Source organism: Ruditapes philippinarum, unplaced genomic scaffold (assembly GCF_026571515.1).
Source record: "Ruditapes philippinarum isolate M1 unplaced genomic scaffold, ASM2657151v2 ctg18027_1_1_1_1, whole genome shotgun sequence".
Lineage (NCBI taxonomy): Eukaryota > Metazoa > Mollusca > Bivalvia > Venerida > Veneridae > Ruditapes > Ruditapes philippinarum.
Genome location: NW_026858258.1, coordinates 1615 through 17841, shown reverse-complemented (window position 1 = coordinate 17841; position 16227 = coordinate 1615). Strand labels below are relative to the sequence as shown.

The window sequence follows — 16227 nt, the reverse complement described above, 5'->3', positions numbered from 1 at the left end:
CTCTAACAGAAATTACATTCAATTCTTGTCTTACAGATGAATATAGTCTTACCAATTTATATGTGTCGTCAAGACAGGTAGATAATTAATACATTATACCACATCATTGTTCTATTATAGGCTTATAACACACTAACATTGTTAAAAATAATAAATTTCGTTAATCTGAAAACAACATTGTATAAAACCTTCTCTGATATAATTATAATGCCTTCAGCCTATAAAGTTCTTTTTATCAACTTTTCCATCATACACACTTTTTAAAAGCGGTAAGAGTTTGTTCGTCATGTAAGTATTTGTTTAAAATGAACTGTACACTGAATGATACGGACTAAGATATAAACCTTAGCCAGCAAGTTACTTGCATAAGCTGAGAGTTGAAGATTTTCATCGCCAGGATTAGTCCGGTAAAAATCCCATTTTATAACCCGCATATTTCCACAATTTCCCCTCCAATAAAAAAAAACAACAACAAAAAAAAACACAAACAAACAAAAAACAACAACAAACAAAACAAAAAACAGACATGCATGGGAAAATAGGCAGTCAGCTTGTCCTTTACTGATAGGAAAAGCTAGTAGGTTTTCGCAAGGGTTAGGAAGACAAAAATAAATGACGAGTGCAGTTTCTATACCTAGAAGTTCTATACCTAGAAATGAATATTGGATTCTTTCTGTAGAAAAGTTAACCATCTATCATACTGAACATAGATCTTTTGTAGTGTCACCTAAAGCCCAAAATGCCAACACAAATAAGCACATAAACATGCATTCATAAATAGAATAAAGTGAGCATGATTTTGTTTTTATATAATTACATATATTTGTTGCCATTTCACTAGAAGAGTATGCAATATAGAATATGCAATTAACATGCCATAAATCCATTATTAAATCATTTTTAAAAACATGTTTGCCCAGTCAAAAATACTTTAAAAAAACATTTCTTAGGCTCAATGTACCTTTAAATGACAGATGGGATGAAATATTACATAGATTGACGTGATAAGAATACATCTATTATACACTTTCAATGTTGATTGTAACATTTTACTTGTGTGCATGAGATATAGAATTTATGGTTCATCTAAATGATTCATCTCAATACTGCAACCCGTTTTTGCACATACACAAATGGCTTTAGATGGTTTAATTTAAGAGTGCAACCAGTTATTGCAGGCATCTACATATCCTAAAAAAGATACTTTTTAAGAATGCAACTCGTGTACCTGTGCACGTGCACATGGTTATGTTGTGGTGGATTTCGCAAAAAGGGTAACGATATGGATATGCACCGTGATATTTATGTTTAGTAATGTCGACATGTGCACGGTTATTTGTCTTGTTTTATCCTATTATAATGTCATCATGGGTATATAAGCCCTACATGATTGAAATAAAACTAAAATCTATGTCTTAATAGATACTCCTATATACCCTAGAAAGATTAAGAGTGCAAGCCGTTTTTGTAAAAATCTGTATACACTTAACAGATACATTATCAAAGTGCAAACCGTTTTGCACACACATCAATACGTTATATAGATTCATTTTACGGATTCAATCAGTTTTTGTACACAATAAGTAACTTGTTTAACGTAGAAAAATATAGATACAATTTCTTTCTAAAGAAATTATCTAAATTTCGTATGACTGTTAATTTTACATAGCTTTTGTACTTTCATTTATGTTTTAAAGGCGACAATTACGTAGTGACAATAGATGCTTCTCAGCAACAAATTTACCGGATTCAAATTGACAGCGGTGAATACAGCAGAATACCATTGACTTATGACTTTAAGGGTAAAGCCATAGATATGAATCCATTAACAAAAACACTATATTGGAGCGACAATACTGCAAAAGTTATCATGAAAGCGCAAGTGGATGGTTCCCAAGAGGAAGTTTTCATAACTTTGCCAAACAGTACAGTTTACATTTTATCTTTGCTATTATGTCAATATCTAAAAACAGATTAAATATCTAAAAAAGATAAAATAACTATCTTAATACTCATATTCATTTTAAAACATATAATGTAATGAAAGTGTGTAAAAAGTAAAATATCAATTTTTTTCGTGATATATTTTGACCTCTATTGCCCAACAACTTAAGGTGCATGCCTCCACTACCGCCTTTGTTATTCCATTGGCTATTGTATTTCCTGTGGGAATTTCTATAATTCTTTTTAAAGCAGCACGCCTCCAGATTCATGTTAATTTTCATGAAAATGTTGAAAATGTATTTAAATGTGTAATATTGTAAAGTTACCAAAAGGACGCAGTTTACACATTATCAATGGCACTTACAAACAACGTAAATTACCAAAAAGTGTTCAAAATATGCATAAATAGCATTAACTGCGTTAGTAACGCAGTAGAAATATAGTTGTAATTACTGAAAAAAATCATTAATCGCACATAATATGTGAAATATTACTTGAATCTTGAAACTTTATAATTTTTCAAACATCTTGGTACATTTTTCTCAAGTTTGATTTAATTGAAATATTTTGAGTCATCTGGAGACATGTAGCTTTAAATTGTTTATATCAAATCAGACTTATGCATATACGACATTTATAGTCACACCATTTAACATTATACATTAGAATGTTTAGTTTTCATTCTTTACAAACATTTTTGCATTTTTAAGATTAATAAAAGACGTCGACGCACATAAGTCACTTAAGTGATTTTTTTTATTATTTCGTGTTGCCATGGCATTAATTATATTACACATATGAAGTTGATATCATTCAAATTTAAAAAAACCCCGAAAGACCGATATATTATCTCACGTTTGCGAATTGTAGTTGTTGCTTTTAACGCATTTGACACTACCTCTCTGTTTTCATGAAAACGTAGATATATTAGTTATAAAGATTTTGGCAGGTAATATGGTAAAACGGTTGTTTACATACATAACACGTTACATTGCAAATTACTGTTTATATGCGGCCATATCAACTGTCAGGAATCTTTGTAACGAATTTATGATATAGCAAATTTCCTTTTTAGAGTTAAAAGTAAGATTTTTTCGTAATTTGACAGCAGCCTTGTTTATATAACTATATAAACGTTACGACCGTCAACTCAAAATGCGAGTTACAACATCAAGTATCTTAAAGTTCCATAGCTCTTCAGCGTTTTTATGTCAGATTTTTCCAAGTTATAATTTCGAGAAACCGCTAAATGTATACCTACCTCAGGACATGTTAATTTTATGCAATAAGACGAAGGTAAGGTTTCGGGCGAGCTTAGGTAAAACAGATACACCATGGTGGCTTGTCACATTGATCTGACGTAGTGTAAATCTAACCTAATCACGTGAACCTTTCTATGCGACCCTACTCGACTGCGTCCTCTGAGGTTAAGCATTAGACAGCACTTGATTATGCTATAATTTACGTCAAACCAGAAGTCGTCAACGCAGCAATGGTATATCTATTACTTAACAATGCCCGTGTTTTCTCCGCAGGATCAATATCAGAAGGCATCGCTGTTGACTATATAAATCAGTTACTCTTCTACACGTGTACCTTTGACAAGATCATCGTAGTTGTCTCGCTGGAAAATAAGGACATTTATAAAACAATCGTTAATGAGTCATTAGACATGCCAAGGGACATAATCGTGCACCCCGAAAGAGGGTAAGTATGTTTGAACGTTAACATCGTTATAAATTTGATACTAGTTTTATTTGATGGCGAAGCAATGTTATTTTTATTTATATAAATAAACACAATATTTAATGGATAACACTGATTGATAAACCTCTAAGTCGCCACTTTTTTTCTAAAATATTTGCAAACGTTTGCAAGGATTCTAACTTTTTATTACTTTTAAATTTCGTAATAAGAAATTTAATTTACAAATTGAGTAAAGTTATAGTACTAAAAAACTAATCTGTTCCGCATGATTATGTTCAACAACTTTTTAAGAAAACACATATATGTACATTTTATATATTCATTAACCCTTACCATGCTAAATTATGTCCAATTTTAAGTCTTGACAAAACCATTTTTAGGGAAAAAATACAAAAATATGTACTTCGAATGCACACTGCGCATGACCAGAATTCGAAAACAGTCACGCCGTGGCGCGGCTTTGTAAACTGCACTGGTCGCCTACGACACGAATTAGCAGGCGCGCAGTTAATAATTGGCTGATTTGTGCCATTCGTGTTTTTGCCCTGGGACCACGCCAAACGAAAACACGCTTCGGGGCGAAGTTTTATGTTTTAAATTTTGCCCTGCACCCTCGCTAATAAATGAGTTTTCGCTCCGCACACACGCCATTTTAACGTTTAAGTTCTCGACTTTTCGCTTGTCGGGGTCGAGGTGCGAAAATACAAATGGCACAAATCAGCCACCATAAGTTAAGGATTAATTAAATAAGTCGGGAAAGTAATAAGACCTCTTTCTATTTTTTTTTCCAAAGAGTAATATACTGGTCAGACTGGGTCAATGAGCCAAAGATAGAGACATCAACCATGGACGGTGGTAACAGAAGTATCATCATGTCGTTAGAACCGAACTCATGGCCTAATGCTATTGCTTTAGATGTGAAAAGTAAGTACATTGTATACTTTTGTTTGAATCTACCTAGGTATATTCTGTGCTTATTTAAAAGACTATGTAAAACACCCATCCGATATCCCTATAAGGATTATTTCAGTATTTAATTATACGAGATGAAACCGGATTTTTTCGTTGTGCTAGTCACTCTACAAGAAACAATCGATTGCATTTTTTTCACACTTTTTGAAATTGCATAATTATATTCGTTAAGAATCGTGTAAAATTGTCAATATGGAAATCAGATCTTTCCTGGAATTTGTAAATGATTAAGTAATTGCCGGTATTTTCAACCGTTAAATAAATATGAAATAATTGGTGGTGTTCAACCTAACATTAAGTGTTAAGTGCATGTTCCCTGCGTACTTCTAAGTCTTATATTAAAATAATAATAGGACAGGAATGCAGATTACTTGTCTGCCATTTTTGTAATCTCTAAACACAGTCGTTGTTTATATCAAATATCAAAGGTTATTTGTCATTGTATAACGATTATAATACTTCTAGGAAATAAGAAGCGTATTCAAACGGGAGAAAAATATAGAAACTGTACAGTTGCTAAATATCGCATATCACTATGTTCAGAGTATCAGCACATTCCCTGGCTATAGAAACTTGGATGTATGATGGTACTTTGAAAGAAAATAGATTATACAAATGCTATTGAATGGGAGTTATAGAATCCAAATAATACTTTCTTCTCGTTTGTCCGTTATACAGAGATCTAAGAATCAAATATCTTAAAAAGATTTTTTTGCAGATTTTAATGTCAACAAATGAGAAAACCAATGTTATCACTTTCTTATCTTCTGTCCATTATACAGAGATCTAAGATACAATATCTTAAAAAGATTTTTTTGCAGATTTTAATATCAACAAATGAGAAAACTAATGTTACCAACTTAGCAAAATATGTTTCCTTTGCAACAAATAAGAGAAGTAAAGGTAATAATGGAGAATAAAACAACAAAATTGAAAATGTTGCAGGTTCGGTTTGATTTAGCCTCTTCATGGACGATATTGGAAAGTGCAAATGACCGTCCATGCCCCTTAGCGCCGGCTTAAGCAGAATCCAACATTTAATAATGGTAATGGTAAAATCATGAATTTAAGATATCCGCAAATGTGTCCATACGGCGGTTATCATGGAACCTTCAATGTGACACGTTAGTACGGTCCCCAAGTAAAATGTACCCTAAACGAGAAAACAATGGGCGGAACTAAATATAATAGAATTTTTAAAGGGGATCAGAGGTTATGAAGCCTGAAAATCAATATCACAGATAAGCTGTCAAAAGATAAATTTTAAAATCAGGCCACATATCGGATGATTAAACAGTATTAAAGTGAGAGGAATACGGCAAAACGACAAATACTTTCAAAATATAAACTACAAACATGCGATTTGAAATGATATAACTGTCACGAGAATAAATCGAAGTAGTCAAACTTAAGTGTTTCATCTCACTGTCTTTAAAATGATATTTCAATTAAAAAAATATGCATTAAAAGTTTCATTTTGAATATAGTGATCATTAATTGACTATTAAATTTCATGCATTGTAGAATTGTCTGTCTACCTCTGGCATGTATTTTTGTCTGCCTGCTATGTCCTTTTTGTCTTTCGAAATTATCGGGATGTTGTTATTAAGTGCAGGTTTTGGTAAAAATGCCGGTATTTTGTTGCTTTATGAGCACCTTTATTTGTATTCAATACTTGATGTTCTAAAGCCAGACGCACTAAATAAAAGTTTGTAATCGATGTGAAATGGCATACAATTCTCATATTTCAAGCACTTTACATTGGTAAAGGGAATTTCGTTAAACTTCAATGGCAAAATTCACCTTTGGTACTCTACAAATTGTGCTTTTGCTTTTGGATAATTCGGATTTGGCTTCTTCGACGCATCGATTTTAAGACTCATATCAGTCCGATTGGACTAATAATATCTGTCATATGTTGCGGATTATCCGTCCCGAAGGGACCCGTCCATTGGGCGGTAACGAGGCTTGCATATTTCTTCTCAAACGACGTCATTTTAATGCGGTTCACTCATAAAGTGCGCTAAAATTACGTTGTTGTTTAGCACGCGACTCATCTGGCACCCCTTATGCCAGATTAAATTTTCTGGCATGAGTAAAACTCACGGAAACGACAGTCTGCTATGCAAGAATAATAATATCTGTCACATGTTGCGGTTCGGATATTCCGATCCGAACCGCAACATGTGACAGATATTTTTTCTTGCATATTCTACCATATTCCATTATATTTTAAATTCTGTATCTTTATTTCCAATGTAAATTATATCATTACAACCGTAACTACTTTCTTTCAACAGCGTATGAAATTACAATTTCATTCATAACGGTAAAATGACGTCATCCTAAGCGTACCATTGTACAGCACGCGATTCATCTGGCACCCCCCATGCCAGATGAAATTTCCGGCATGGGTAAAACTAACGGAAACGCCAGTCTGACATGCAAGTATATGTATTCTGAATATTGCGTAACCTGTTCAATATTAATGTGAATGTTATTAACTTACTTAACGCTAGATTTCCCAGGACACCCACATTTTTTGTTACAGTCTTTCATAATCGTTTTAGATTTTATTTTAGGGCACATAGCATCAGACCATCAAATAAATGATTGAACTGAAGGATAGTCATGTTAACTGTTTTTGAGTCTTGTAACTACTGCACTAGTTATATCGTTTGCACCTCTTCTACCTATAGCTTCATGCAATATGCAGTTATAAACACATCACGCTTTAGAAGAATATGCTGTTAGTTGGAAGATTGATAATTTCCGCTTACAGAAAAAGTTACTTTCATTAGACTTTGGCAGAAAAAGTACATTTTGTAAATCAAAAGACACAGTCATACCATCATCTCTACCATTCATTCTGTCTTTTTCTCTTTCATTCTTTGTTAAAATTTACAAATTGTACAACTCATTTCAATGTTAATCATACTTTACAATAAATTCGTTACTGGTCTGGTTTTTTGAATGAGCTACTTCAATCTCTTTACATAAGCTACACCTATCTTTCTTAGGGACATGATTGAAAGCCAATATTATATCTGTATTAAAGATCTTTCTGTACAGGTTTGTCTTAAGAGGAATTTTCTAGGTATGTAAACAATGCTCCTTATATAGCCCGAAATAATCGTAAATGGTATTGCTATAAAATGCGATGTCTTCATATAATTGAAAATAATTGCATAAGGTATTTGTAGTGTTTAATATATACACAAAACGAAACACCTGAAACATAATCAAAAACAAACTCTTAGAAAAGTTTTTTTTAAATGAATAAATGGGGCTTTTACTGAGAGAGCAGTTAAAATACACCCCTCTTCTCAAGGAAGGGCATTCTTTTTTAAATGCCTTGGAGCCTTGCAGACAAAATGGACATTCTGCCAAAGCTTTGAAGAAAACAAATTGCATTCTGTCAACGTCTTGAAGAAAAAATGACATTTTTGTCAAAGTCTTGGAGGAAAAGAATAGACATTCTGTCGTTGCCATAAAGAAAAATATTCTGCCTAAGCTTTGAAGAAAAAAAATGGATTTTTGACGTAGCCTGACAATGAGGTGGTTCAAATGTTTTTTGCAGATATGAATGAATGAGCAAATTAATCAATTCTACTCTAAAAGATCATAAGAAGCAAAATTGAATTAAATAATGATGAATCAAGCCATAATCTGAAAATACGGCATCCGAAATTTGGTATCTGAGGAAGGTTTAGTTTCTCTTTACCTTTAGCACACAAAAGGTACATTTCAAAAACAACACAAGTATATTCCAAATATCAAACTTTTATCATAAAATTGTCTTAAAACTTACATGTGTGTATGTTACATATTGCAAATGTTTTTTTTGGTGGAAAAAATTCTTCTATGGCTATGGTGTAAAATCAAGATTGTGACAAAGTAAAACAATGCCACTGCGTAATTTTTAAGTCACCCTGGATATCATCTGTGAAGCCGAAAACCTGACATGCGTCATTGTGGAACTAAAATTGAATACAATTAGACAAACATATTTGTTATTGATTTTAATGTGATTTCAATTCAACACGTTATACATGTTATCTCAGAGCATTGCAGCCTCTCGGTGCCAAAGGTCCCGCTAGAACTTTCGGCGTACAAATAATGCGTAAATAACTTTACTTTGTTCCCCATATAAGATTCTGAACTGTAATGATTTGAATATTCAGATGGAACGATTTGTTTACAATGATTTTTTATTTAAGCCACTGGCCAATCGCATATTCTTGGCCAATTCCGTCAAACTTCGGAAAAGAGCCAATTGTCCAGTTAAAATCAGTATGTAACGTCTCATTCCGCAAAAAAATGGGAGCCATGTGTCGATCGACCACCAGACACGGGAAGTGTCGAAATTTGTCGGAATCCTACGAAGTTAGTTTAATGATGCTGTCATTGTCTTCTACCTGCTTATTTCAGGTATGAATTTATTTTGGGTGGACGGAAAACATTATGTTATTGGACGGATCAACATTGATACAGGGGTACAGAAAACATTGTACTCGGAACCGGGGACTCATTTCTTTGGCATGACGCTTGTTGGAGATAAACTTTACATCACAGACTGGTACCGGAAGTAAGTACAGCACAACGTTCTCAAAGCGACCCTCTGTAGATCAATTAAACTTAAAGAACATCAATTTCAAATTTTCTATCTCCCAAAGGGTGTTGCTTGCTATGTAAAGAATTTATTTATTATTAACAATTTTCAAATTGAATATAGAATTTCATTGTTAAAGGGAATTTCATTGTTAAAGGAAATAACATGACTGTAAGAATTAAAAAAAAAAAACAAAAAAAGGACAAAAGAAACACTTATAATCATAAGTAGGGAGAATATTCATTGTAAATTACATGTAATAGAATAATTCTGTGTTTCTTAGCCAACATGAATGAAGATTTTTATTGGTATTTCAATTGTTTATTAATGATTTATTATGTATTTGAAAACATACAACTACAATAAAGGCTCATGTCGCCGGTATATAAAGCCACCTTATATTGAATTCTTTTCCATATTTGTATGGGACCTCAAACAGGGTATTAATATAAAACTACCATAACTATTTTCATGATTAAACCACGTGTTCATGTTTATATTAAAGAGAATTGAATAGATTTTATGGCTCTATGTAAACAGTTGTTGGCATATATAACCTGAGGCGCAAGGCCCAAAGGGCCATTTTTTAAAATCATAAATATATAATAGATATGTGAATGAATTATTCTTTATTTTCTAGACATGTAAGCAGATTAAGTGTTGATGGTGGGGAACTGGAGCAAGTTGGACCTTCAAAATTTTCTAAGTTAAATGGCATTACTGGTTATAAGAAAACTGATATTAGAAAAGGTAATTAGATAGTTTTGAAGTCCAAAATACAGCGCAGGTGCCAATTATGCATATCAGGTTTAATGATTTTGATATCCAGGCGACCTTGAAAAGACACTTTTTGGTAAAATTTTAATAATAATCAGAGTATTTTTTAATATCGGATATATTTCAGAGCTTTCAGAAATTAATTTATTGACGGAATGTACCGATTGTTCACGAGCTTTAATTTGTTCCGAATGAATCCCTCTTCTAGACAGGATGTAAATAAGTTTCATAGACTTTTAACAGATGATGAGATTCTCTCATCAATACGAGAATTTACAAATACTGAAATCAAACTAATTGTCTTTTAATTTGTTTAATTAGGCCATTTTAAGTCAATGTTTTATCCTTGGGGAATATCATGCCTATGTCTATGACTCATTCCATGATACATATTTGAATGCATTAAAAAAAAATCATGCCTGACACTGTGTTTTTTTGTTACATACATTATTTCATCATTATAAAACACGTCAATATTTTTATGTGATTAAAATTGTTATGAAATATTTTGTCATGTATGGAAATTTTGATTCACTGGTTTTAAAAAATAATTAACATTTCATGGTCTAACTATCATGCGCTTTGCGTATTCATCGACTTTATTGTGAGATCCAGTCTGATATGTAATAAATGAAGACAACATTGTCAGAGATTCTAGTTCTATGTATAACATTACGAATCGTGTAAATTTGTTCTAGGCAGTAAGTATTGTATAAAAACAAGTTCACATTTCTTCATGATGCTATGTTGCATTAATGTCCATTGCCATGAAGGAAATTTCAGTTTATTTATTATGTAAAGATGATTTGTGTTAAGTGAGTTATTTTCTTTAGTTTTCAGCAAATGTTTACAAAGCACGTGCAGCCATCTATGTTAACATGTTTACGGAAAATTACAAATGTGAATGCTCAGACGGTGACCAAAACGCTTCGAATCCTTGTTGGGAAGCGTACGGTACGTCAGCAATTTTACACAAATCCTACAGTTCTATTTTAAACTATTTTTTGTTGTTGATGTCAATGTATGATATTATAAATAATACACTCAAACCACTTCTCATTTTCAGTCGCCAAATGAATTACAAACATTAACTGTTACATTTTACCTTATAATCGCAAGAGACAACAGTCATCATGCGTTTACTTTTCATTTTGTATATATTTTCGAATTCGTATTATATAAGGCCCGGGAATTATTAAAGATATATTTATTAAAACAGATACTTACCGGTTTTTTCAATTTTCAAACTGTTCATCAATAAAAAATATAATTATATATGTAACATTTATTTCAAGAACTTTACAGTAGCAAAATATAATAGTGTATTCCTTTCTTGCACACTCATTTAAACCCTCATTCAGTTTCAAAGTGCAACCCGTTAGTGTACATACATACATACCTTAATTAGATTCAATATAAATGTGAAGCCCATGTTGCACATAAATGTACATATAAACCTAAAATTGATTCAATTTAAGTTTGCAAACCATTTTTGCACATGCATAAATTTCATAAAATAGATTTCAATCAATTTTAGTGTGCAACCCTTTTTTGCAATCACTTTGATACCCAAAAATAGATTATATTTAAGAGTGCAACCGGTTTCTGCACAAACAAATACTTTTAACAGTTTGAAAATAAGAGTACAACACATTTGTGTTCATACATACTTTTATTAGAAAAGTTGTTAAGTTAACCCTTTTTTACATTTAAATATAAAATTGATGAGTGCAACTCAATTTTATACATTTATATATGTAAGCGATTTTGTCCCTAAATAATGATATTGTATGCTTGCATGGTGCTTTTGCAATATTGTTTCAAGGAAAAATCTGAAAACGTTATAATTTAAACACTCATTTTTTGTTATTAAATTTTCATATGGCAGGAACACAATGAGAAACATAATTTTATCATACACTTTTACAAATAACACATTGAAACACATGATACGAACTTTTTATAGAAATGATTTAAACAATCCAAATTATCAGGTTCAGTTATTACTTATATAATTTTGAAACATAATATAATCTATTTAAGCATTTGTAATATGAATTTTACAGAAATTATTGAATGTTTCAAATCAGGAACTAAGAAACTTTGATAACATTTAAAAAACATTCAAAAGACATTTATATACGTTTTATATGAATGGCTCAAATGTTTCAAATCAGAAACTTTAGCTATGTTTACACATTTTTAAAACATATGCTTGAAACAGCTTCCGAAAGTTTGCAAATCCGAGATTTTCGCAAATTCAGTTACCATTTCTTACGTAATAAGAGAATAAATGAGTTCAGTCAACAATGGATATAAAAATAAGCAAAACCTGGTCTTTACATTTTACATACCCCTAACATTGAGTGCTGGGAGACAATCAAAGTCGATCATCCTATGGTGGCTGATTTTATACGCTTTTGTGCATCTAGTTGGCGCTAGCGACAACACACAAAACGCCAAATGGCGCGTTGTCTGACTTTCGTCTTGTCGTCCTGTCACTAGCGACAACACGTCAAAGCACTAAACGTCTCACTGTTGTTTCTAGCGAAGCACACCAAATAGAACGTTGTCGTGCGGGGCGTTGTCGCGATGTCGCCCTGTTGCTGCTTGGATTATGAGCCAATCATTCGATTTAAACCGAGTGACAATGTGACATTGCGACAACACGCCGCACAACAACACGTCCTTTGGCGTTCATCGTTAGCGACAGGACGACAAGTTGAAAGACCGACAACGCGCCGTTTCACGCTTTGTTGTGTTGTTGCTAGCGCCAACTAGACGCACAAAAACGTACCAAATCAGCCACCATAGTCTCCCATTAGTTTTTTCCCCTCATTCTTCCACTGGGTTTTTGCTATCCCATTGGATAATCCATGGGTCTTAACCTCCATTCTATAAAAAATGGGAGATAAAAATAATGGGAGATTGATTTAGAAAAAATAAAGAATTTTTTTTTTGTAAGAAAATTATTATTGTAGTCTTCAAATACTTTATCGGTAAATAGATAACTAAAAAGTAATGTTTAAAATCCTCCCATTTTTGGTGCCGGGAAAATCCACCCATGGGTGAAATCTCCCATTTATGGGGTAAAATTCCGATGTTGATACATGGGATAAAATCCCATTTCTTAAATCTGGAGATAATTTCCATTCCTTTCAAGTGGGAGATTGTTCTGTCTATGAGGTTGACGCTAATTACGTATAATACAATATATGATAATAAAATCAAATCCAAATAACAGATTAAATGGCGGGGAAAAAGCATCAAACTACTGCTACTGCTGCTACTGCTACTACTACTTCATAGTTATAATAAGAAATCGGCATTTACCTTCGAATATGACAGGAATGAAAACTGAAAAATATCAAATGTAACGAATTAGTCAACAAAATCAATTTAAATTAAAAGGATACAAAAAAGCTGGGATGTACTATTCGCCGGACTCCTCTCGATATTTTCTGTATCTACAGGTCAATTTTGACCGGTGTAACGTTGTAAAATGATCCCATAGAAAAATGACCCCTGGTCATTATTTTATATAAAATAGTGAGCCCCTTCTATAAAATACTGACCTCTTTATATATAAAATAATGACCCCCTAGTTCATCTATAAAATATTGACCTCCACCTAGCATACTCTTTAAAGTCAACGTGATATTTAAATTGTGTATACTTGTTGCTGTTCTTGTTGTGCCTGTTTCTGCTTCTGGTATTGCTGCAGCTGACAAAACAAGGCTAAAATTAGGAGGGGCCGCTAAGAAAAAGCGATAATTTAATGAATGTTATATATCATTAAAACTTGCGAACATGAAGTTTTACGCTGATTTGATTTCAGCATAGTTCTAGTCAGCTTAAGGAGATAAATTACTTATCATTAGGTACGAAAAAAAACAACAACAACAACACCCCCCCAGAATAAAAAAAACATGATGTGTAGTTACAAACCAAGAACAAATGTGCAAAATATTTGGTTTGAAGTGATTTATGATTTTACCTTCAAGTAAGCAAAGAACAAACATCTATGAAACTCTTAATTGTTAAACGGAGGAAATGGATACATACTATTTAAAATGATTTGGAAATAAACTACGAAAATGAAATACTGTTTGTATGAGCAAAACGCTTTAAACACTAGGCTTATTTAGGTTAACATATATTCTATTTTATTGTAAGAAAATACAGATCGAATAACGATGAGACGACTTTCGCATTTTGTTGGAACAGAGCACGGCTAGTTTCAATTTGCCAGAAAAATTATAAAAAGAATATATATAATAAAATAAATTAATAAAATGGCTAAGTCGTTAGTATTTTTCCATCGACAAAATCGTCTGATTGTATGGTACATTTATGGTGAAGATTGTGAGATTATAAACCAATTTGTTTGTATAATGTCACCAATACTGTTTCTAGTGTTATAACCATAGTAAATTGGCTATAAGACTATTGCAACACTGAACTGATATTCAATTCTATGTTTATTTGGCTAAAAAATGAGTTGTCTGAACTGGGATTTGAACTCCAGACCTCTCGCTTCCAAAGCGAGCGTGTCAACCCCTCGACCTAGGGGAATTTTACGATAACAGCCTGAAGAATAGCATATTATTATTAATTAGAGTTTGTAACCCTTATCAATTCCGATATATTTTGTTCACGGTAAACCTGTTGTTAAAAACTGAAGTAAATAATTATGGAGCTTAATATAAGCATGTATATCTATAAGAATAACACAAAATTAGAAATCTTCCACCAATCGGGAACTAATTTTTCGTTACGAAAATTAATGCGCCTGTCATTTGACAATCTTTACGCAGTGAGCTCCCCTTAATTTGTCGGCGTTAATGTACAATGAAGGGAAGTAACCGCTTCGAGTAGTTTGGACTACTTTCGGCATTTGCAAATAAGAACATCAGGGTCTGAAATTTCGCCATCATTATTTGTTTTTTCTGACGACCTAAACAAATAAAAATAATCGTTCACGGTCTCATTTAAAAACGATGCAACTGTTGTTAAATTATTTCTTTTTTTTTTTTTTGATTGTTCAAAGGCTATTGAGGCTACGACACGACTGTGTTTGATGACAGCTATGGAAGTGATGTTCAAAATCCTTTATCTGTGTGTGTGTATGTGTGTGCGCGCGCGCGTTATCGTGCGCGCGCGTGTGGGGGGGGGTGGGGGTGGGTGTGTGTGTGCGTGTGATTTTAGAACAAATGTTAGAACGTCCACCATTTCAGGCACTGAGAGTAGGGACCCCGGACATGTCACCATTCATGACCTTTTTATATTTTGTGACCAATAAGAGACCCATATATACCCCAAAAATTAGTAATAGTGATAAAATGGATAACTTAATAGTTTTATTACCTTTGAGCATAAAAATCGTAAATCAAAAATAAGAACAAACAAGAGTTGCAGTTGAATGACATACTCCCAGCCATTGTCATCGTTAAAAGTGTCCAGTAAGGGCTTTATATCTTGGGTTGGGGGGCATTATTCTACAGTTTGTCAATATTCTATGTGAGGGTCATTTTTCTACGTGTAGAGGAGTCATAATATTATTTTATGTAAAATATTGACCGGGGGCATTATTTTATGGGGGTCAGTTTACAACGTTACACCGGCAAAAAGTATCATAAGCTAAATGGCACTAATAGTCACTCACGGTTTTGGAGTACATATCTTAGGTGTTTTCATTACGTAAGGTTATTATTTAAAAATATATGTTGATCACTTCGTTTAATTGTACGTATAACCTAAATGAAAACAAATTCTAAATATTATTTATTATAATGCAAAAAACAAGCAATTCTAATCATGGAAATTTTTTCATTTTTCTATTATTATTATTGTCGGATTAAAAAATATAAACAGTTGTTGAGTGAAAATAACATTCAGTGCTCTTGATATGACATGATAATCTTTGAAAGATTTTACTGTTTTATTTCATTTGCTGTACGCGTTATGTAAAGATATCCAAAACATTTAGTATGTTACAAATTAAAATTGAGTTATTCTTATAATAGTTTTTAAAATGTAAAATCATAAAACGAAATGGTTTAAGAATCTATTTATAATGTCAAAAAAATTGATAATTTTTGACAAAAACTTCAGGGCTGCGTTTCATGGAGAGTCCTAAGTTAATCCTAAATCCTAGGACTTATGACCAACTTTAGGAGAAAAAAGTTTTTGCACTGAAGACCGTTTCAAGTAAC

At 32.5% G+C, this 16227-nt stretch overlaps 1 protein-coding gene across 1 annotated transcript; it reads left to right on the top strand.

The window, feature by feature from the left end:
* Positions 1-4446: 4446 nt before the first annotated feature.
* LOC132752591 (low-density lipoprotein receptor-related protein 5-like protein) lies at positions 4447-10966 on the top strand. Its single transcript, XM_060742926.1, has 4 exons — positions 4447-4575; positions 9055-9211; positions 9876-9985; positions 10846-10966. Exons 1-4 carry the CDS (start codon positions 4497-4499, stop codon positions 10887-10889), a joined length of 390 nt encoding a protein of 129 aa, XP_060598909.1. The 5' UTR covers positions 4447-4496; the 3' UTR covers positions 10890-10966.
* Positions 10967-16227: the final 5261 nt, after the last annotated feature.

Bases quoted from the DNA above. Each gene is read 5' to 3' on its own strand.
- LOC132752591 (XM_060742926.1), top strand. From the start codon at position 4,497: ATGGACGGTGGTAACAGAAGTATCATCATGTCGTTAGAACCGAACTCA. The intron at 4,576-9,054 runs GTAAGTACATTG...TGCTTATTTCAG, and splicing joins TATTGCTTTAGATGTGAAAA to GTATGAATTTATTTTGGGTG. The intron at 9,986-10,845 runs GTAATTAGATAG...TATTTTCTTTAG, and splicing joins GAAAACTGATATTAGAAAAG to TTTTCAGCAAATGTTTACAA.